This window comes from Octopus bimaculoides, chromosome 3 (assembly GCF_046866305.1).
Source record: "Octopus bimaculoides isolate indiv1 chromosome 3, ASM4686630v1, whole genome shotgun sequence".
NCBI lineage: Eukaryota > Metazoa > Mollusca > Cephalopoda > Octopoda > Octopodidae > Octopus > Octopus bimaculoides.
Window position 1 is genome coordinate 74,555,131 of NC_142930.1, and position 25,406 is coordinate 74,580,536.

At 34.6% G+C, this 25,406-nt stretch overlaps 1 protein-coding gene across 6 annotated transcripts in view; it reads right to left on the reverse strand.

Moving 5' to 3' along the window:
* LOC106877521 (retinoblastoma-associated protein) overlaps positions 1-25,406 on the reverse strand; it is an 85,945-nt gene that overhangs the window by 19,810 nt on the left and 40,729 nt on the right. For all 6 annotated transcript variants that reach the window (XM_052966334.2, XM_052966330.2, XM_089349228.1 and 3 more), the window contains exons 13-24: positions 21,681-21,719; positions 20,104-20,191; positions 19,359-19,538; positions 15,974-16,088; positions 14,857-15,002; positions 12,636-12,686; positions 12,372-12,454; positions 9,500-9,675; positions 9,180-9,244; positions 7,755-7,832; positions 6,102-6,206; positions 1,156-1,275 (exon numbers count right to left, since the gene is read on the reverse strand). In XM_052966334.2, the coding sequence (XP_052822294.1) occupies positions 1,156-1,275; positions 6,102-6,206; positions 7,755-7,832; positions 9,180-9,244; positions 9,500-9,675; positions 12,372-12,454; positions 12,636-12,686; positions 14,857-15,002; positions 15,974-16,088; positions 19,359-19,538; positions 20,104-20,191; positions 21,681-21,719 (1,246 nt within the window). The remainder of the gene's footprint in view (positions 1-1,155; positions 1,276-6,101; positions 6,207-7,754; positions 7,833-9,179; positions 9,245-9,499; positions 9,676-12,371; positions 12,455-12,635; positions 12,687-14,856; positions 15,003-15,973; positions 16,089-19,358; positions 19,539-20,103; positions 20,192-21,680; positions 21,720-25,406) is intronic.

A 25,406-nucleotide genomic window follows, 5' to 3' on the forward strand; every position in this document is an offset into this window, starting at 1 on the left:
TCACAGTTAAATCCTGTTGGCAGCCCCCATTAAAACTGAATTACTTCCACGATTTGAAAAAAAAAACGCCATCTTTCAAACAAACACAAAGATGAAAGAGATAATGCAGCAAGCAAGCTTCATAGAATGCAAGTGAGACTCCGATTCTGAGTAAACCCACCCACCCCACTGTTCAGGCAGGCGGTGAATGCACAAGATAAAAGTACAATGTAGTTCAAAGACTGTGAGGTTAAGACATTGAACGACTGGTAACAGAGGTACAAGTTCAACTCCATGATGTGTTTTTGTGTTGTATCACTTCACAAAAAAGCCATGTCTCTGTCTCAGTCACGTTCTTTAAATACATACATATATATGTATATAAGTATATGCACACACACACACACACACACACACACACACATATATATATATATATATATATATATATATATATATATATATATACACACACATTATACAGGGTGTCCATAAATTACCTTTACAATTTTAAAAAATTCAGAAAAAGAAAAATAAGAATAACTCAGCAGGTTTTCAACCAATGGAGGCCATGTGGAAATGTTCTGATGTTTCTAATAAAACTTATTTTCCAATAAACTGTACTGAGTTATTTTAATTTTTTTTTTCTGAATTTTTTATATTGTAAAGTTATTTATGGACACCCTATATATATATATATATATATATACTCTCTCTCACTCACACAGATATATAAACATACATTATATATTCATATACACATATACATACTGACTGACACTCCGTTGGTTATGACAAGTGTTCCAGTTGATCCTATCAATGGAAAAAACTTGCTTGGGAAATTTATGTGCAAGTGGCTGAGCACTCTACAGACATGTGTACCCTTAATGTAGTTCCCAGAGAGATTCAGCATGACACAATGTGACAAAGATGGCCCTTTGAAGTATAGGTACTACTCATTTTTGCCAGCTGAGTTGACATATACATATATATATATATATATATATATATATATATATATACATACTAATAATGCATAATACATAATTACTAATTTACAAATAAATAAATAAATATATATATATATAAACGTACACAAATACATATATACACAAAAATACATGCATACAGCATGCATACATACTGAACAAATAACTGTGAAATAAATTTACTCACTGTTTGTTTGTTAGGTTCAAACTGTAAAATATAAGTCTTCATAGTTGGTAGGTAGACACTATTATAAAAACCAACAATTGAATCAGTTTTGCCATCTTGGATTAATATCACTTTAAATATCTGGGGAGTGGAAAGAGAGATATCAAGAATTAGATGAAGAAATATAAATATCAACTGAGAAATAAGGCTGGAGAAATCATCTGGAGATAGGGGAAAAAAAGAGAAATTTTTTTAAAGCACTAAAGTAACAGATTATGTGCTTGTAAAGACCCCAACCCCATCCATCTCAGCAAAATCATAGTTCTGTCAAGCCTTCTCCAATGACTCATCTTCTAACATGCATCCCTCCCTAATCCTTCAGGTTTGTAAACGTGACCACTTATCACCCTACACTTCACATCATATCCTTACTATTGTCCATTGTAACCTTCTCTCCCTCCTTAACTCACTCCTATTTTCTTCCTACACTTCTCCTCCAAACTGATATTTACTGCGTTAACTCAATCCCTATTTTTAATTGTGCACTTACTCACTTTTCTGCTCCTCTATCCAAATGCTTCTCAACTGGGTTTCATATGGCCCTTACGAGTCCATATAAGATTTTGTAACTAAAATTTATCTGGTCTTACTTCTACAATCTTTTCTTTTTCTTTTACTTTTATCTGTTTCAATCATTTGACTGTAGCCATGCTGGGACACCACCTTGAAAGGTTTTTTTAGTCAAACAAATTGACTCCAGGACTTACTTCTTAAGCCTAGTACTTATTCTACTAGTCTCTTTTACTGAACCACTAAGTTATGAGGACATAAACACACCAACACCAGTTGTCAAGCAAGCAGTGATGGGGGGACATAGACACAATGATACACACACATAAATATATACATACATACATATATATATGTGTGTATGTATATATATATATATATATATATATATATATATATATATATATATATAGTTTTAGGGAAAATAACCAAGTTTCAAGAACTCACCGATGAAAATCCACTATCACATATAGAAAAATTAACAATTAAAAGCACAATAAATGAGCATAATATAAAGCAAAGTAAATATCATAAGATAAATATAATAAAATGATTACACGCGTTTCATAACTAATTTTTTTAATGATAATAATAAATTTAATAATACCAATAATAAATTCAATAATATCTATAATAAGAACAAACTCTGGCTAATTATTCCATACGGCGTTCAAGTTAAAACTAACATTATTAATGAAGTTTTAAAAGTTATTGATTTATTCATTAGAGATAATAAAAAATATCATATCTTTTTCTAAAAATAATTTTGGTGTAGGTTATTCTACTACTAATAATGTTGCTAATATTATCTCTTCTTTTAATAAATTTAAGTTAAATAAGTATTATAAATTTAAATTTAATAATTATTCTAATATTAATTTTAATAATAATAATGTTGACCAGGATATAATTAATTGTACATGTTTAGATAAAACTAAATGTAATTTCAATAATGAATGTAATTTGAAAGATGTAGTGTATAAATGTATAGTGAAATTATTGAATGAAAATAAACATAATGGTTATAATTTAAATAAGATTTATATAGGATCGACTTCTAATAAAATTAAATTAAGAGTAGCTCAACATATGCATTCATTTAAGAATAGAAATTTGATTAATTCTACTGGCTTCAGTAAATATATTTGGGAACTTAAATCTAAAAATATTAACTATATTTTAAAATGGGAGATAGTTTGTAAAGCTAAATCCTATCATATAGGTAATAACTTTTGTAATTTATGTAATAATGAATTTAAAGAGATATTATTTCATAAGGATAATAATTTACTTAATTCTTTTGATGAACGAAAAATAAAATGTAGGCATAAACTACTTTATTTATATAAAAACTTTAGCTAATGATTTTTTATTTATTTTTTTTATATGGGTATGTGTATATGAATGAATATATGTATATATATGAGTGTGCGTGTTATAGTCTATATGCATTAGTATGTATGTATATGTTTACGTATATATTTATATAGGTTTAAGTATATATATGTGTTTGTGTTTATATATGTTTGTGTATGTTGAGTGTATATTTGTATTTACATGTATGTATAAATATATGTATTTGTGAGTATAGATATATATTTATATATATTGTGTGTGTGAGTGAGTGTGTGAGTGTAGTTTTGTTTTAATATTCCTTATTTATATATTTATTTATTTGTGTGAATTTTTATTTGTGTGTATATATTTTTATATATATTTTTAAGAGTATTTTTGTGTATATGTATGTATATGTATATTTATGTATGTACTTATGTAAATGTGTATATATATGTATATATATGGGTATAAGTATATATGTGAGTGTGTGTAATTTGGCTATATTAATTAGTAAGTATATATATATATATATATATATAAGTATGTATATATATTTATGTATATATATATATATATATATATATATATATATATATATATATATATATATATATATATATATATATATATATGTATATACATGTTTTTCTGTGTATATATGTGTGTATATTTCATGTGTTTATATGTTTTTCTAAGTGAGTATTAGGGTATATTTATATATTCTTTTATATATATATATATATATTTATGTATGTATATGAGTTTGTTTGTGTGTGTGTATTTTGTGTATATATATGTATGTGCATTTGAGTATACATATGTATATTTTTTGTGTGTATAAACTAGAGTATACATATGAGTGTATATATTTTATATTTTTATATATATGTATATATGTATGTATATGTGAATCTATATAATATGTATATTTGAGAGTATGGGAGGGTGAGTGGGAGTGTGTATTTTTATATATAATATTCTTTATTTATTTATATGTGTGTATGAGTGTATTTGTATTTATATGTATGTTTAGGTAGGTACATGTGTGTATGTGTAGATATATATTTATGTATATATATAGTAGTTTTATTTTTATTGATAGGTTAATATTTTAGGAAGTTTAAGGTTTTATATTACAATGACACTACGTTTTTATAAGACTAAATCAATAGTAGTATTTTAGCTTATTTCATAATATATTATTTAATTTACGACTCTTAGTCTTATTATTAATTTATTATATATTAGAACTTAAATTTTATTAATATGTTTTATAAGATAGCTATAGTTTTTTGTTCTTTTTATGTTGTTAGTTATATAAATTTTTAATTTTTCATTCATTTTTCTAAGTATTATTATTTCATTCATGTTTTCGTATTCTATTCTCTATTTTAACATAGTATTTTCGCGTAACCTCTTGCTTAAAATGCTATAGCTATTAGATAACGTCTTAGTTTCAGTTTGAATTACGGAGAAATATGGATAAGTACTGTTTTTACTTTGCTAAAGATTTTCTACTATTTGAAAATAATATGTATTCTTGTTTTTTATATATTCATTTGGTTCTTTATAGATTATTTTTAATAGATAACTTATTTAACACTTAATTATTTATAAGTTATAGTTTCATTTCTACATAATATTAGAACTTCGATTTGAATAGTGTTGTTATATTTTCGATTATTTTTGATTGATAATATTTGATTAATAATTAGTCTTTATTGTTTATAATATGGTTAAAGGTTTTTTTTATTAAAACTTTGTATATATATATAAAGTTTAATCTTTTATTCTTAATAATTTTTTTCTTTCATAATTTTTTCATTCATATTTTTATTCTTACGTTTGTAGAAATAAATATTCTTGTATTTTTCTATTATTCAATTGATTTTTAATGATAATTAAATAAACGTTTTTAGCTTTAAATAGTATAGCTTTAACTATTACACCGGTTAAATATGTACTAATTTTATCTTCATTATTATTTTAAACTTAAACTTCGTTCAAATTGTATTTAAAACAAAGATAATTTAAAACAATGATAATTTATGTAAGCTGTTTTTTGTATATAATATACATGTTATTATAATGGAGGAAGGGAGGATTATTGAATGGTTATTATTTTGATATTGTTAATAATTTTTCTATCTTTACAAAATAAGTATTTCATATTAATTCATTTGGTACTTATTGTTGGTTGAGATATATATATCTAATTATTGTTCTACTTAAGATCTGACGATTAGCTATATTTTTGAATAGAATTTAATTTTCGATAATTTCAATTGATTTTAATCGATTTAAATTTCCTTTCTATTTGAAAATTAGTTATGAAACACGTGTAATCATTTTATTATATTTATCTTATGATATTTACTTTGCTTTATATTATACTCATTTATTGTGCTTTTAATTGTTAATTTTTCTATATGTGATAGTGGATTTTCATCGATGAGTTCTTGAAACTTGGTTATTTTCCCTAAAACTATATATTTTATATATATTTTATCTATAAAGCTCAATTTAATTTTAATTTTTTATAAATTGATTTTAATTGAGTTTTTACCTGTAATTTTGGATTTTGTCCCTAATATTATTATTATATATATATGTATATATATATATATATATATATATATATATATATATATACACACACACACACATAACAGGCTTCTTTCAGTTTCTGTCTACCAAATCCACTCACAAAGCTTTGGTTGGCCTGACACTATAGAAGACACTTGCCCACAGTGCCACAAAGTAGGACCGAGCAATGTTGTTGGGAAGCAAGTTGCTAACCATACACCCACGCCTGCACCTATAGCAACTTCCTTTTATATAATACCTAATAATATTTAATATTATATCAGCCGAAACTTTGTGTTAACAACAAACAAGATGCGGACAAATATCCGTCAAATATAAATAATGTAAATAAGAGAGGACTATAATATAAATAATAGGGGGCAAGGACTACTCAAACAAAATTACAAAAAAAAAATTAAATTCATAAATATGTGAGAATAAAACAAATACTGTGTAATAAATAAAATACTTACTTCTTGTTGAGCAAGTGAGATTTCCTTAGATACATTTACAATAGATTTGAATTTAATCTCTTGGTGTACTACTCGGCAGATACCATACAGACAGCATACCATAATCTTCAAAATGGAAATTTGAGAGCAATAAATGATTTTTAAAAGCAGATATTAACAATTTTCTGAAACAGATTTTAAAATAATCAATAAATACTTATATATTGAGTTATTAATTATTAACAAAGCCATAAATTAATAAAGAAGAAGTATATAAAGAAACAGGAATCACTCAACTTTATAACTCCAGAAGGATGAAACTCATGGTCAATACTGGCATAGTTTGAACTCCAAACACAAAAAAATATTTAATCCAATACATTATCATTCCTGCCACTCATTTATTAAAAATGCATATGGCAATGAGGGCAAAGATGATGAAGGTACATTCTCATTCTAGTTGTTTTTCACCAATTACATTTTAACCCTTTGGAGATGGAATCTCTCATTTAGAGTTTCAATGCCAAGAAGACAGATCTCTTTTCACAAGCCCTACAGAGGGCATGCGATTATTTTTCAAAAACAATTATAAAAAATAAAGTAATTACTTTACATATATAAAACTATATATATTCTTGTAGGAAATTGAATGAATTAATACAATTTTCTTCGTCATTCAACTTTTCAGCCAATAAATTGGCCCTGTTGTCTCCTAAGGGTTAATATCCATTTAACTGGGGTAGCTATGCATCTCTTCTACAAGACACATGTTCTTGTCCCTCTATCATACTTTAAACTTTCATCACTTCTTATAAAGTCTCCTCCTACAATTCTATATCCCCTTGTCATATGAAAAGCATTCAGTACACTCTGTAAAGTGGCTGGTATAAGGAAAGGCATCTAGCTATAGAAACCATGCCAAAACAGATGTTGGGTTTAGCACAGTCCTCTAACTCACCAGTTACTGTCAAACCATCCAACTTGTGCCAGCATGGAAAACAGATGCTACAAGGGGATGCTGAAAAGTTCCTGGCTTTAAGGGTATTGCGAAAGGCCTGGTTGGAGACCCGACTTTCTGAGTTTTTTTACAGGACTTAGAAAAATTGAAGTGTATGAATCTGAGAGTGGAATATGTTGAGTAAAATCATAATTAACTGATTCTCTTGTATTTTCTTTTACCCAAAGCCAGGAACTTTTCAGTGCCCCCTGTAAATGATGATGATGATAATGATGATACCCTGATATCGATTCAACAGTTCTACAACAGAATTTGTCTCTTTCTGTATTTCATTATTTTGTCATGTTATTTGTAACGCTCAATCTAACCCTCACCCACTCCTTCTAAATAGTCTCAATGTCTATCTTCACTGAAGATAACAATTATTTTTAACTCAACTCCAGATTTCCAAAATGTCCAATTATGATTTGCCAAACATATTTCCATAGTATTTCCATTAAACCTTTATTCTAGTTGAATCATCAATAAGACAGACTTCTCTAGAAATTTGCAGAACTAACATCTGTTTTTTGATATTGCTTTAGTAATCTCAAGAGCAACAAGCCAAAAATATGGATATGTCAACTATATAGTTGAGAGGTCAACTTGCCCGGTTATTCAAAGAAAAGATAAATTTTAAAACATAAAAAGTAACCACATCCTACAATGTTACATACCTGGTCAAGATGTCTGTTTCGTAGTAATTCACGATTGTGTATGATACAATGGACAAGACAAGTCCAAACTTTCTGAGTCTGGTAGGGAGAGGAAAATAAAAATTTTTTTAAAGTTATAGAGAAGAAAGACTAAAATGACTTATTTCGTTTAGCAAATGGAAAACTGATGATGAGAATAAAATGCTTCCACTTAAAAAAAAAAAGACCAATGCTGATATAATCACCACTGCTACCACTACAATAGTCCCTGATGCTTACTTTTCTGCTGGTTTCCTGTACATGAAGGTTTAATGTAACTTGTGATAATTTACATCTTTTCTTTCCCACCCAAAATATTGAACTTAAATAGCTATGAACACTAACAAGTATCAGAATTTGGTGTGTTGGTGTTGGTTGTATATACATTTATATACATACATACATAATATATATTCTTTTACTCTATTACATGTTTCAGTCATTTGACAGTAGCCATGCTGGAGCACTGCCTTAAAGAGTTTTAGTCAAAGAAACCGGCCCCATGATTTATTTTTTGTAAGCCTAGTACTTATTCTATTGGTCTCTTGCCAAAATGCTAAGTTATGGGGGCATAAACACACCAACAAGCGATGGTGGAGGGACAAACACAGACACACAAATATACATACATATATATATATGTACACACACACACACACATATATATATATATATATATATATATATATATCAGCAGTAAAGTTACAAAAATGACTCAAATGACTGGCTTCCATACAGTTTCCATCTACCAGATCCACTCGCAAAGCCTTTGGTCAGCTCGAGGCTTCAGTAGAAGGCACTTACTCAAAATGTTGTGAATTATTTTTAGTGAATTGATCATTTTTCCTTTCAATGTGTGATAAAATTGCTCAATGTTTTTGCCTTATGCCTCAGTTCTTGCATAATCTGACTAGGGCTTATAGAATTTTCATATTGGTTTTCAGACATGATTCATTAGTAATATGTATAATTTCATTATATAATTAAGCTGTTTTAATGTTTTAAATGTAAAAAAAAAAATTAAAAAATCCAGGTTAGATGAAACTCATCATCATCATCAGCAGCAGCAGCAACAATAATATGGAAAGGGAGCAATGAGTCTGTATTTTTCTTTTTCCTTTCCCTTCATATAACCACCACTAATCCCTTTTACTTGAAATTCTAATAACAAAATACTGAACGCAGGTAATCTCAGATGTTAGTTTTTGTAGCAATTTAAAACATTTTTTGATATAAGTATTATACAAGCCACAGTTAAATGCTAGATACAGTGCTCCAGAATGGTCTCAATACATCCTATTTTAAGAACTATGCTAGAATTAAAGGAATCACTCTATTAAAATATAAAAGAAATCTGAATGTCTAGAAAAAAGATTTTATTAGAACATTAAAGTTAGAAATACAAACCAGCTCTGGAGAAACTTCCAATGATTCACATAATCGGCTAAGTCTTTTGAAAGCAAGATGGCAAACTGAAAATATGAAAAAAAAATACTTATTTCTTACATTGAAATAAAGGAAAAGTATAATCAATTGAAGCAATTTCTCAGTGCATAAATGGTAATTTTTCTCATCGAACACCAAAATTTGGCCTCTCAAACCTATCATACAATGTCATTCTAAAAAATCTAGAAGCATGATTAATTCAAAACAATTTGAATAAACATCATGCTTGACAATAATCAGAATGTTAAAAGATCTGATTAAAAGTATGAAATTTGGAATACCTTTTGTGAAGAACTGTTTAATTGCTCGTGATCTTTGAGTATTTGATGAATTTGGACTGCTTGGCACCACCACTGTTTGACCATTTGACTCAGAGTTCATGGGCATTTTTTCAGGTGTTGTGTAATAATAATGATAAAAGCAACTGTTGTTTGGATTATTTTTCGTTGGTGTCATCCTGAAAGTTAGATATAAATTCTTATTAAATGTTCCCTAATTTATCATATTAATTTTATTAATAAAAAATAACCAAGTTTTTTTGTTTTGAAATGTTAGAAATTATAAAATGTTGGAATACTACTACATAAACAGTATTATGTGTGCTGTGTTCTGTCTAAGGTTAATACCTATTACTACTACCAACCACTTTATAGTCGAGGGTTTTGCGTTAAGACAGGCATATACATATAAACAAATATGAGTCCCTGTGCCTGCAGTATTATCCTCATCTTGGTTATTTCCATTTTTCCATGCTAGCATGGATTACACAAAACTTATTGAGGCAGAGTTTCTACAACTGGATGCTCTTCCTGTTCCTAACCCAACTTGTTTTTCAAGTAAGGCATTTCTTTTTTGTTTTTTTTTTCATTCCACTGGTCACATGTTGAAAATGAATGAATTATGGGAGTTTGTTTACTACAGAACATAAACATTGTCAACAATTTTGCTCAGTTGGTGTTGATAAAGACAGTCACACACACATCTGTCACTCTTCTTTTGCACTCTCACAAATCTAACCATCCAGCTATCCTTGATTTCCAGTCCCTATTCTCTCTTTTAGTGAAGGCGCATGACTTAGTGGTTAGGGTATTTGGCTCATGAACATAAGGTCGTAAGTATTATTCCCAGCAACATGTGTCTTTGAGCAAGACACTTTATTTCATGTTGCTCCAGTCCACTCAGCTGGTAAAAATCTGTAGTACCTATATTTCAAAGGGTCAGCTTTGTCACACTGATTCTTCCTGAGAACTACATTAAAGGTACACATGTTTGTGGAGTGCTCAGCCACTTGCATGTTAATTTCACAAGCAGGCTGTTCCATTGATCAGATCAACTGGAACCCTCATTGTTGTAACCGACGGAGTGCCAGGTAATTCTCTCTTCTCTCTTTTCCCACCTTCTTGTATCTAGAGTACACACCCTGGCACCTCATCTTCATCATTTCTTTTCTCCCTTTCTTGCTGAAGTAACCCTGTATCTCCTCTACAGCAAAACACTTATTCTTGTCCCTCTATCATACTTTAGTCTCACAACACCTAGCACAAAACTACTCCAACCTCCATACTGTAACCTCACTCTATCAAGGGGGTCTTATCTTGGCAAGTTACTTGATGAGCTCACTAGTGTCAGTACCACAAAAAAAAAAAAAAGCACCTAATACACTGTAAAATGGTTGGTGTTAGTAAGGGCATCAAGCTGCAGGAACCACACCGAAGCAGACATTGGAATTCAATGCAGCCCTCTGGCTCATCAAATCCTGTTAAGCTGTCCAATCTAAGCCAGTATGGAATATGGACATTAAACAATGATGATGATAACCTTGTATTTATATGTATCACTGCTTAGCACTGCCACCCTGTAATTAGCACTACCAGTTATTGTATAATGAGAAGAATATCATGGAGACAATCTCACAGTGCACTGTGTCCAGTTTCTGTGACTGAAGAAGAGATAACCACTCTGAAATGCATGTGTAGTGTTCTTCTCTCTCTCTCTCTCTGTTATATATACATGAGTGCGGATGTAGTGGATAACAGCTAGCCTTCGGCCGCATCTTTGGACCCTGTTGTGTTCACCATGCTGATTGGTTGGTATTGGCGTATTTTTTGTCTCTTGTTCTATCTCGCGCCAGGGTGCAATTCAACCAATCGCCGCCTTCAGATAAGGTCGCGTGGGACAGTTTTTCTGAACCCCAGTTGAGCCGATAGTATGGTATAAAATCTAGCTTTCCATCATTCCGTTTGTCATTCTGGCTCTAGACCTTCTGAGGTCTAGCTGCTGACCACAGAGCACACAGCCAGTTCCAGCGACGCTTCATGGAGATCCAACACTTCGTTCAACAGCTTACAGCAAACTCCTTCATCGCCACCGCCAGTGTCTACACCAACTTCTCTATGTACACACCAACCAGCAACACTCACACAGCTTTCTCCACGCTGTTTGTGAAATGCTTCACCATGGTTAACAGTGAATACAACCTGCAAGAACTCCTGTACCAAGTAACCGGCCGCAGCATTGAAGCCTCAACTTCTCACGACATGTGTCTCTTCGGCTCTGCCTTGCCGCCACAACTTCTTGGTACAGCACTTCAACTACAGTGTACCATTGGATACAAACTGGTATTTCCCATCCTTGTGCCTGGACTTTCTTCTAACGTCCTTTTCTATGCTCTGTATTTCTCGCACACACATACACATGTTTGTATACACATACATCCAGTTTATATGACGGCATGTCTATTATTGTGTTTATTATGTCGCACTCACACACACACAGACATATAAGTTGACATTCAATAAAACCTTTCTCTTAAATCTTTTACCGGTTGTGTCTCTCTTTTGCTTTTGGCACTTATACACATTTAACCTCGTTTCATGTTTTTTTATTTGTGTCGACCGTGCGATGCGCTAAAGGAGCCATTCCTCGTTACCATCTCCTGGTCGCACGGTCGTTACACATGTGTTTCACAGTCTGGATAGGTGGCTCTGCGAGCTGATTTTAGGTGTATTTACATCATTTATCAACAGCAAGAAATTTTCTCCATGACAAAACACAGTGAATGACTTTCTTGCAGGTTTGAATATGCCCCAAGCATATATGAACTGGTAATAACTTTGTATCTAAATGATGATAATGTTAAGTAACTAGACTTACATTAGATTTGTTGCATTTTCACCATTTTTTGCTTCTAAGAGGTTCTCCAGATCCTCATTTGAGATCTCAAACACTGACCTGCCCTGGAATAAATAAGACAAAGTATATATAAATCAGGAGTGAACTGAGAGAGGTTCCACTAATGTACATACCCAGAAACATACACATGCACACATATGCATATGCACATGCATACACACTCACAGGCATGCATACACACGCACACACAGGTCTAAATGTTAATGTTAACAGTGTAACACTTACTTCCTTCCATGCATGGCAATCCAAAATATCCTGCTCTATTTTCTGAATATGCTGCAAAGAAGACAAACAAATTTCAAACTAAAGATATTACAAATCAAATAATAAATTTAACAAAATACTGATTACAAGGTCAGCAAGTTCAGGCCAGGTGGTAAATCAATTACACCAATCCCAGTGTTCAACTGGTACTTATTTTATAGGCCCCGAAATGATGAAAGGCAAAGTCAACATCAGCAGAAATGGAATTCAGAACGTGAAGATAGATGAAATGCCCCTAAGCATGTTGCCCAGTGTGATAATGATTCTTTCAACTTGTAACCTTAATTTAACAAAATATTGATAAACAAGTGTAATGATGGTATGCAGAATTATAAACAAAGCATTAAACCTTCCCTGTTCCTTTTAACCAGAAGGTTGATTAAAATTGGAGAATGGAGAATCTGGTGATTTGGTATTTTCTATTACAAGAATGACCAAGTGGGTAAAGGACAACATAATCAAGAGGTCAAAAGTTCATATCTTGTCACCTGCATTGTATTGTATCTGTAGTCAAGGCACTTAATTCTCAAATGGCCCAATCCACCTTGCCACAGCCATCTTAACTGCACTAGTTTGGTCATGTGATACGGATGGATGAGGACAATTGCATAAAGAAGTGCCACTCACTTAAAGCGGAGGAAAGTTGAGGAAGAGGGCGACCCAAAGAGACATGGGACGAAGTATTGAAGGCCAATCTCAAAACACTGAGCCTTACAAAGGAGATGACAGAGGACCAAGGTATGTTATGCATTATTGTGCTGGAGAAGACTTACCCACCACAACAGAATTGGGATCCTAAAACCAAGGTGTTACGTAATAGCACTGGTGCTGGTGTCATGTAAAAAGCATTGGTGTTGATGCCATGTAAAAGGCACCCAGCACACTCTATAACGTGGTTGGCATTAGAAAGGGCATCCGGTTGTAGAAACCAAGCCAAAACAGACTATGAAACCTAATGCGGTTTCTGGCCTTGCCAGTTCCTGTCAAGCCATCCAACCCATGTGTGGAAAACGGATGCTGAATGTTGATGATGGTGATGATGATATGTTCACTTTCCATGCTGGTATGGTTTTGACAGACTTGCTAAATCTTTGATGTATCATAGATAAACAATCAATAGAATGAACATAAGGGATAAGCTGGTTATTTATTAGCCAACCATTCCTAAATTAATTCTGAAACAGTGGTTGCTCTGGTGTAGCTGTGTAGGTTAAGAAATTAATCAGTTAAGGTTGCTATCCAAAATATTTAAACATCTCTGGTCACAAAAATGGGGAGTAAATAAAAGACCATTGCAAAATGCTTCACTGAAGATTAACAATGCATTATCTGGAGAAGCAAAAGATAACTCTTTTACTCTTTTACTTGTTTCAGTCTTTTGACTGTGGCCATGCTGGAGCACCGCCTTTAGTCGAGCAAATCGACCCCAGGACTTATTCTTTGGAAGCCTAGTACTTATTCTTTCGGTCTCTTTTGCCGAACCGCTAAGTTACAGAGACATAAACACACCAGCATTGGTTGTCAAGCGATGTTGGGGGGACAAACACAGACATACAAACACATACATATATATATACGACAGGCTTCTTTCAGTTTCCATCTACCAAATCTACTCACAAGGCATTGGTCGGCCCGAGGTTATAGTAGAAGACACTTGCCCAAGATGCCACGCAGTGGGACTGAACCCGGGACCATGTGGTTGGTAAGCAAGCTACTTACCACACAGCCACTCCTACGCCTGTTAATAAAACTTATTAACTGTTAATAAAACTTAAATATTTTTTTTTTTAAATACAGATATAGGTGTAGGCATGGCTGTGCAGTAAGAAGTTTGCTTTCCAACTTGACCATTGATAGAACTCCAATGATATGTGATACTGAAAAAGTATTTAGTAAAGATCTAAGGATTGATAGAAGGATCATGTATACTTTGTATGTATATGACAAGAGAGTATCTATATCTGGCAAACAGAAAAAAAACACATATATTTGTAGTAGTGATAGGAGATATATAGAGAGGACACAGTAGATGAAATAGTTTGGCTTATTATACTAGAGAGTGAATCTTTTGTCTGATTTCATCTAGAATATGTGCATAGCAGAGATATATTCTTACACATTGAAAACTAAAAGTCAACACACAGCAACTGAAACATATCCACAAGTAGATAGCAAAACTTACCCTGCAAATTTCTCCTGGTAGTTTATTTTCTAATTTTAAGACAGATTCAAGCACCAAAAATAAACAAAATGCCTCTAGATCAAACACTTTCAATACCCAAGGGAAGACAAAATCAGGCTGGATGTTCTGAGATTCAACGTTGTTCACTAGACAAATTCAAAATGAAACATTATTGATAATATCAACCAAGGCCACTAATAATTATAAGGGGAAAAAAAGTCTAAATCATTATTGATAACATCAACCAAACATTCAATTTTAAGTCAATTTGTTCATAACACATTCAAATTTGCTGGAACAGATTAAGAATAAATATGTAAGTCTTTGTTTACAGCAGATGTTGTCTGTGAATTTTACTGAATTACTATGAAGCTACAATATTTTACTAAAATTCAGTAGAATGTGTTCAAGTATACAAAAAGTGGAGAATAAAAGATTGACATTGACTACAGGCACAGGTGTGGCTGTGTGGTATAAAGTATGCTTCTGAACCACATGGCTCCAGGTTCAGTCCCACTGCATTGCACCTTGGGCAAGTATCTTCTACTATAGTCTCAGGCCGAGCAAATCTTTGAGAGTGGATTTAGTAATGGAAAAACTGAAAGAAGCCTGTCATGTGTGTATGTGTGTGTGCACGCATGCATGTCTTTATGTTTGTTTGTCCACACCACCGCTTGACAACTGATGTTGGTTTGTTTACATCCCCGTAACAGCAGTTCGGCAAAAGAAACTGATACAATGAATTCTAAGCTTAAAAAAAGAAGTACTGAGGTTGATTCATTCAACTAAAATTCTTCAAGGTGGTGCCCCAGCATGGCTGCAGTCTAATAATAACTACTTGACACTGAAAGCGTTAAAATAATCTTAACGCTTTGCTGCAGAAATCAGGTATATCTGCTCAAAATTTCGTTACCCTTAACAGCAGGAATATCATATTCAAAAACTACTTTTTGTTGAAATATATAAGTTTATTATGAGCTAATGTGACTTGCAGAAAATAACAATTCTATTTTTTGGTCGGTATTTAACATCATTAGTGAAATAATCATGAAATTTAATTTCACAGTTAAAGCATTAACTGAAAGTTCAAATGAGTTTAACAGAGAAGAATACCTACAGGAAACATTGTAAGTCATCAGGATTACTTCTGCACTACATGCCATCAAAGCTTTGTGGAGATCATCACTACGGAACATAGTCACTAGAGAAGCTCTTCCAACACGTCGCTGTTCCTGAAAAAATATATCACACACACATATATATATGGGAGGAAGAGAGCCTGCCGTATGTCGACCCAATAGAGGGACCAGCTATCCGAGTTGATAGTACTGGGGTAGATAAAGCAATTAAGAGTATGAAGACCGGGAAAGCCCCCTGCCCATCAGGAATCACTGCAGAAATGCTCAAAATATCTGGCAGTGTTGGCTATAGCCTAGTCACCCGTATTACGAACCAGGTGATACACGAAGGAGTCATACCCAATGACTGGTGTAGCAGCATCATAGTCAACTGCTACAAAGGTAAAGGTGACGCTTTAGATACAAATAATTACAGAGGCATCAAGCTGTTAGATCAGGTTATGAAAGTTACAGAGAGGGTCATAGCCCAACTAATTAGGGAGCGAATCAATTTAGATGAGATGCAGTTTGGGTTCGTGCCAGGTAAAAGCACTACTGATGCCTTATTTCTAGTGAGACAGCTGCAGGAGAAATACCTAGCTAAGGATAAACCTCTGTACCTGGCTTTCGTTGACATGGAGAAAGCCTTTGACAGGGTCCCCCGAGCCCTTATCTGGTGGTCAATGAGGAAACTTGGGATAGAAGAATGGTTAGTGAGAGCTGTGCAAGCCATGTACAGAGATGCTGCCAGTAAGGTGAGGGTTGGAAATGAGTACAGCAATGAATTCCGGGTAGAGGTAGGGGTCCACCAAGGTTCCGTCCTCAGCCCCCTCTTATTTATCATAGTCCTCCAGGCAATCACAGAGGAGTTCAAGACAGGTTGCCCCTGGGAGCTCCTCTATGCTGATGACCTTGCCCTAATTGCGGAGTCACTATCAGAACTAGAGGAGACGTTTCAGGTGTGCAAGCAAGGTCTAGAATTGAAGGGCCTTAGAGTCAACCCAGCTAAAACCAAAATCCTAATAAGTAGGAAGGTAGATAAAACACAAACTCCTTCAGGTAGATGGCCCTGCTCAGTATGTAGAAAAGGAGTAGGTAGTAACTCTATAAGATGTACCCGGTGCAAGCTATGGACACATAAGAGGTGCAGCAACATCAAAGGCAGGTTAACTAGCAAGTTAGTTTTTGTTTGTGGCAGATGTTCAGGTGCAATAAAGACTGTAAACAAACAGGAAACAACTTCTATCTCATTCCAGGGTGAAAAACTAGAGGTAGTCGATAGCTTCCGCTATCTGGGCGACCAAGTTAGTAGTGGGGGGGGGGGCGCTGAAAGTGTAGCTGCTAGAATAAGAATAGCCTGGGCAAAGTTTAGAGAGCTCTTACCCCTGCTGACGACAAAGGGACTCTCACTCAGAGTAAAAGGCAGACTGTATGACGCATGCGTACGAACAGCCATGCTACATGGCAGTGAAACATGGGCTGTAACTGCTGAGGACATACGTAAGCTCGCAAGGAATGAAGCCAGTATGCTCCGTTGGATGTGTAATGTCAATGTGAATACCCGTCAGAGTGTAAGTATCTTGATAGAAAAGCTGAACATTAGAAGCATCAGTTGTGGTGTGCAAGAGAGACGATTGCGCTAGTATGGACATGTGGTGAGAATGGATGAGGATAGCTGCGTGAAAAAGTGCCACACCCTAACAGTTGAGGGAACCCGTGGAAGAGGTAGGCCCAGGAAGACCTGGGCTGAGGTGGTGAGGCAAGACCTACGTACATTGGGCCTCACCGAGGCGATGACTACTGACCGAGACCTTTGGAAATGTGCTGTGCGTGAGAAGACCCGGCAAGCCAAGTAAGATCGTTGCCAGTGCCCCTGGACTGGCTCTTGTGCGGGTGGCACATGAGATGCACCATTTTGAGCGTGGCCGTTGCCAGTACCGCCTGACTGGCTCCCGTAGGATTTTCGAGTGAGATCGTTGCCAGTGCCCCTGGACTGGCTTGTGCGCGTGGCACATAAAAGACACCATTTCGAGCGTGGCCATTTTCGTGCGGGTGACATGTAAAAGCACCCACTACACTCTCTGAGTGGTTGGCGTTAGGAAGGGCATCCAGCTGTAGAAACTCTGCCAAATTAGATTGGAGCCTGGTGTTGCCATCCGGTTTCACCAGTCCTCAGTCAAATCGTCCAACCCATGCAAGCATGGAAAGCAGACGTTAAACGATGATGATGATGATATATAAACATGTGTATACAAATATATACATACATATAAATGTACAAAAACAATATATACATATACACTCACACATATGTACATACACAAACATACATAGATCCATAATATATTACTTATTTATGTGTGTAGTTGAAGACACATGGCTCAGTGGTTAGAGCACTGGACTCACAATCATTAGGTAGTGAGTTCAATTCCCATACCAGGCTGTGTGATGTGTTCTTGAGCAAAACACTTTATTTCTTATTGCTCCAGTTCATTCAGCTGTAGAAATGAGTTGCAAAATCACTGGTGCCAAGCTGTATCAGCCTTTGCTTTTCCCTTGGATAACATCAGTGGTGTGGGGAGGGGAGGCTGATATGCATGGGTGACTGCTGGTCTTCCATAAACAACCTTGCCCGGATTTGTGCCTGGAAGGGTAACTTTCTAGGCGCAATCCCATGGTCATTCATGACTGAAGGGGGTCTTTACCCTTTACCCTATGTATGTAGTTTACTTGGTGTGGTGTGGGACTTCAGAATGGGGCATAAAAGTGAATAACACTTGCAATACAGTTTTGATTAAAACCTCCTTTGAATATTTAAATGCTATATACTAATTTTGTTTGTCCATGGTGAGTGTTACACATATTTTTAGAAAACTGATACAAGACAAATTACATGGAGAAATACTGAAGTAAAGTTTATTCCTGGGTTCAAAGCTTTGAATTTCCATATCTATCATATTCTTCAAAACAACTTTAACTGGCACTTCATCGGTTACAACAATGAGGGTTCCAGTTGATCTGTTCAATGGAACAACCTGCTTGTGAAATTGTGGCTGAGCACTCCGTAAACGAATGTACCCTTAATGTAGTTCTCAAGGAGATTCAGCATGACAGAGTTTGACGAGGTTAGCCCTTTGAAATACAAGTATTACTCATTTTTTCCAGTTGAGTGGACTGGAGCAACATGAAATAAAGTGACTTACTCAAGGACACAACATGTCGCTGGAAATTGAACGCATGACCTTACGATTGTGAGCAGAATACCCTAACCACCAAGCCACATTGGGTGTTGTCTTTCTCTTGACTTGATGTTTGCACACTGATTAAAAACCTTCACATTTCATACAAGATGTTTGTAAGAAAATAAGATGAAGAAATACTTACAGATATTAGAAGAGAATTGAATATATGTAAATAGAGCTTGACGATAATTTGAAACCTCTCTGAAGCAAACCGCTTGGTGTCTGAGTCCTGACCTTTTACATCTGTGAAAGATTTTTCAAAGATCTTCCTGTATTTTTCAATTCTATCAGAAATAGATGTGACCATACTGGCATTAGAACTCTGAAAGAAAAATTAAATAAGAAAAATTATACATAAGAGAAATACCAAGAAGCAAGTATTGAATAGTAATAATGATTTTTATAATCTGACAAAGGCCAGCAATTTTGATGGCGAGAATAAGTCAATTACATTGATCTGTGTTGTAGGTAAATGCATCTGTGCCGATGCTGCATAAATGCACCCATGCCAGTGGGACATAAAAAGCACCCATCGCCCTCTGTTAAGTGGTTGGTGTTAAGAAGGGCATCCAGACATAGGAACCATGCCACAACAGACAATTGAAGTCTGGACAGCACCCCCAGCTGGCCACTCCATGTCAAACCATCCAACCCATGTTAGCATGGAAAACAGATGTGAAATGATGACAATGATGATAATGATATATTATTGAAAGGTCAGTTTCAAACAATTGTATATTATCAAAACAATTATACAATCTTTATACTACACAATTCAACGAAAAACAATTTTAAGATATTAATTTTTTGAGTAGTATTAAATAAAATAATATGCTGGGAATAAATGGTTAAACATTACACTTACATAATAAAGTTAAAATACTCACATCTATATAATCTTTCAGCAATTCCCTGGGGTCCTCAGGTATTTCTTCCAAGATTTTCCATAACTGTTGAACAACAGTCAATGCTGACCTAAAATAAGCAATTAGAAAATTATATTTTCCCCTATTGCAAGTTGGTATCACTGATAAGAAGTATTATAGCAAATATCAAAAAGAATAAAACTCCAAGTTACATTAACCCTTTAGCATTCTGATTACTCTGTCAAATGTAATGTTTGCTTATTCATTGTAGCTTTGAGATTTCAATGATGTGATTGTATATTTTTAGAATGACATTTTAGGGTAGGTGTGAGAGGCCATATCTGGCTAGTTTGAACATAAAACCAGTAGAATCTTTTAGCCAGATATGGTCGGTTTAAATGCTAAAGGGTTAAACTGGCAACTCATTCAGTTAAGAAGCCAACTAGGATTCTTCTCAGCAGTTGCTCATCTAACTAGAAATAGCAGCCAAATCTCTTTCAGACCATACTCTACCATTTTCAGAAGTGGAAATACATATGAAATAACATAGTCCTATATATGTTATATCTGAGAAAAGATGAGATGGTTATGGCTGGAATGCCTTTGATCATAGGTCTGCCCAACCAGGACTGACCTGGGGGCTAAACAACAACAAAAAGTAAAATAAAGAGTGAAGTTGTTTCCAATAATTTAACGCCAAATCTTGTATTGGTTTCACATTTGGTTCGCAGATACAATGACCAATAATAATAACAATCCTTTCTACTAGAGGCACAAGACCTCACATTTGGGGGTAGGGAACTGGTCAATTACATCGACCCGTGTTTCACTGGTACTTAATTTACTGACCCCAAAAGGACGAAAGGCTAAGTCAACCTTGGCAGAATTTTAACTCAGAACATAGCAACAGATGAAATACTGCTAAGCTTTTCATCCAGCTCACTGCAATAATAATAATAACAATAACAACAACAGCAGCAGCAGCAGCAACAGCAGTAATGTGACTCTCATGCCTTTTGATCTTAACTGATTGGAAGTGTTATCGTGTACATGTTTTGTCTTGGTATAAAAGATGAGCTACAGCAAATATTCTGCTAAATACCAGATTTGCTTGTCAGTTGCTTGACCATAACCAGTTGAGTATGTCCCTTGGTGGTTGATGATATGTGCATTTCTGATCACAAGCAGTAGTGGGGGAGCATCATAGCCATGTGTTGAGAGGAATTCTTTGGAGTTTGAATAATTCACTTCTGGAAACATGGATGTTTCATTCATCATCCTTAAACAAACCTTATTCAGCAACCTTTTGAGCGGGATGGGCTACTTGACCCAAAGAAAATTCTAACTGGGCCCCACCTGCAAGGTCATATGCTGCTTATCTTGATATGATATACCATGTCATGTATATATGGATGTGATGCATGTGTCTGGTGTACCCTTATCAGACAGGTAGTCATGATGGGCATATTGGGTTTTGTATATTTGTACCCTAGTGTGACCTTGATTGCATGCATTGATCTCTCAGTCAATAATAATAATAGGTACAAGGCCTGAAATTTTGTGGGAGGGGGCTAGTTGATTGCATTAACAACACTTACCGAACTGGTGTGAGTGGAGCAACTACTGAATCCTCAGGTCTGCAAAAGAATTTTAAAAACATCAATGATATTTACAAATTATATTATGAATAACTGGAAAAGTTACTGCATTAATTTAATAAAAATACAAAGATGTCTCAAAGTTTTACCTTAGTAATGAAATATTAAAGTAAATTATTTTAATTAGCATTAAAAGTAAAATTCCAAGTTAGATAGAAAACAATATTTTGACATACATTTCTTGATATTTTTCTCTATGCATTGTTAGAAGGAATATATATATATATTTACAGATGTTGTGAGATACATGCATATACCAGTGAGGAATGACCTAACTGATTCAATTTATGTATATGCTGTGTTTGAAATAGTGCAAATAGATACAAGAAAATTACTTAAAATTGGACATTGTATGCAAGAATATTAAATATATGATGAGAATGGATAATAACTGCATAAATGTTAACATCACTGTCATAAACCAATTCAAAGAAGGCTTTTATTCAAACTTTATTCTGCTCGCCGTTTAATCCATTGATCATGGCTGTCCAACGATTAAGACGCGTTGTTTTATATTAGGTAAAGACAGTATCCATCTATCAATGTCATTCAACATTATGCCGCATTTTCATACTCAACACAAAATAAGATATCTATATTTTTATCTATCATTTACTATTGTAGAAAGGAATTAATGATAGGATATTATAATTCATAACAATCACGGAAAAATGCTTAGTAAATGACTTGTTTGGGCTAAGAAGACATGGGCTGAAGTACTGAAGAATGACCTCAGGACACTGAATCTTTTAGGTGAGATGACAAAGGACCAAGATGCCTAGTACCTTGCTGTACAGAAGTGTTAAGACCAGTCCCTTGGGTGGTGTAAAGCATGTAAAAGCATCTGTGCGGTGCCCTGTAAGAGTGCCCATGCCAATGCCATGTAAAAGTACCTATGCAGTGCCACATAAAAGCACCCAGCACACTGTAAAGTAGTTGGCATTAGGAAGATGCAGCTCCTCAGTGTGCCACTCTGGTCAAACCATCCAATCCATACCAACATGGACAACAGACATTAAATGATGATGATGATGATTATGATCATGATGAAGAACTGAATATATGTCTAGAGGTGTGCTTTGGTGAGACATAAGGTAACTGGAGTGGTAACAGTTGTGTCAATAATGTATGTTTATTATTCATATACCATCAAACATCACATCTCATTCCAAACCTGCACTGCATCCATGGGCTGATATTTCAAAAACATTCTCCAATGGCAACACAAGTATCTTATCTCTTTCAATAACACAAAGAGACAATCATTGCACACATCAATGAAACAATCCTTTATCTCATATTCCGTAATGTTGAACAGAATGTTTGTGCAAAATTACTACCAATATAAGGAGGTATGTCAGGTGAGTTCAAAATACAGTTGTTCTAATGATGCTTTTGTGCTGATGATATTGTAATAATGGCTGAATCTATTGATATGTCGGTTCGGAAACCTTTTAAGTCAAAAAGATGGTTTTGTACTCCAAATCCTTCAAGCAAACATGACCAAGACCTAACCCCCTATTCTATATGCAGAGGATGCCACAGAGAGTTGATGCATCACAGGTGTGTTGTTAATAACCCTGTCGCAACTGCAAACATTGCATACACAAATGATGTTCTCATATGAATAGTAACTGAAATCCACCCTAGAGTGTAGCATATAAAAACTTGCTCAGTAAATATTTCTTTTCAAGTGATTCAGATAAGAAAGTGATTGCGGATAGTGAAAGCCTTTAGTTGCATGAGCAACTTGACTGAGTAGTCCAGTGGTTGTTCTGACACTCTCACAAGAGTTTGATCTTTCTAGGAAGTAACTCCACAATTATATGTTCCATCAGTTACTTCTATTCTCGAAGAGAGCTCATAACACCAACAATAATCACAAACACAATGACTTTTCCACACACCACCAAACATCTCATTCCAAACTTGCATGAGCAAATATTTCACAAACATATTGGCAACATGGCTACAGGTCTTTTTCAATAGCACAATGACACAATCCCTGCACATATCAACAAAATAATCCTGTACCTCACACTCTGTAATGTTGAACAAAATACAAAGATATACTAAAAAATTTATAGGCTGACTATGAAGGAGTGATGCTAAAGCTGTGAAATTTTTCATGTATTAATTTCAACTCTTCTTATTAATAAGTGCATTGTTTCTTTCCAGGCAAACTGATGCCTGACTGTTCAAAGAACACTTCAAAAGTAACCAGTAGTGACTAAAGTTGACATTGCGAAGTTATCAAGTACCTGCAGAAAACGTGTTTAGCCACCAAGGACATTTATGCTGACATGATTGTTACATTAGGGGATGACATTCCAGTTTTATCAAGTCCAAAAGTGGGCAGCTGAACTTAGGGGGGGAAGGGAAATTCTTAAAGAAGACCCAAGGTTTGAATGTCCTGTAACTGCTACCAGAGGAAAATATTGTGTTCACCACATGGAAATGGATGACAGGCAACTGACTGTAAATGCTATTAGCATATCCCATGAGGAATTGAGAATATTCTGCACAATGTAGTTGGCCTAACAAAGGTCATTGCTTGGTGCGTACCACGTCTTCTGACATCTGATCAAAAATGACCACGCTGATCACATCAAGAGAAAATCTGACATTGTTAAAGGCAGATCCAGCTGGTTTCCTTAGCAGGATGAGTGTTGGGGTCATCACTTTGAGTCAGAGACAAAGAGACAATCCATGCAGTGGAAACACCTCTCTTCATCTGCTTCAAAGACCAAGGTCATTTCCTCTGTAGGTCTGTAGGGAAGGTGATGGTTTCTGTTTTTTGGGATGCAGAAAGCATTGTGTTATTGAATATCTTCTAAAGGGCCACACCATCAAAGGAGAGTACTATGCCAACTTGCTGAGGCAGCTACAAAAAGCTTTCAAGACCAAACGCCCAGGAAAACTGATGGAAGGGGTTTTGTTCTATCAGGGTAATGCTCCAGCACACAAGTCCTTAGTTTCAATGGCTGCTAGCCATGACTGCGGTTTTGAACTGGTTGATCACTCTTTCATTTCTCCTGATGTGGCCCCATCTCACTATTAATTGTTCCTCAACATGAAAAAACATTTGGCTGGGAACCAGTATCACAGTGATGATGACGTCATATCTGCTGTTGATGACTTTTTTGACCAACAGAATGAAAACTTCTTCACCAATAGGATCCAAGCACTGCAACTCCAATGGACGAAGTATGTGAACTGCAAGGGGGACTATGTTGAAAAATAAATTTCATTTGGTCACATTTCATGAGAGTATCTTGGTCAGCCTATACAGCTAAAACTGTATTCCAAAACCTAGCTTTTCTATGCAGCACCAGATGTTTCAGCTTTGACCAACTGCCAACCCTCTACAAAGTTGAAGTAAAACTCGTTATAGAGTACACCTCCCACTGTTGCTCCACATATACAAAATTTCTAAGCTGAATCTAAAAGAATGTCATCTAATTGTTAGGCAAACACTCACTCACCAACACATTACAATCTCTGGCAGGCCTACAGATATGCTGTCCCTTCCCTTTGCCTATTTTAGTGCTAGAAAAATAGTAAGTGCTATTTGCTCAAAGCAAACCAAACCCACCTGATACATTTGTCCTCATTCCTCTTATCACCCATCATACAAATCTCTGTCTATAATATTAAAAACAGAAG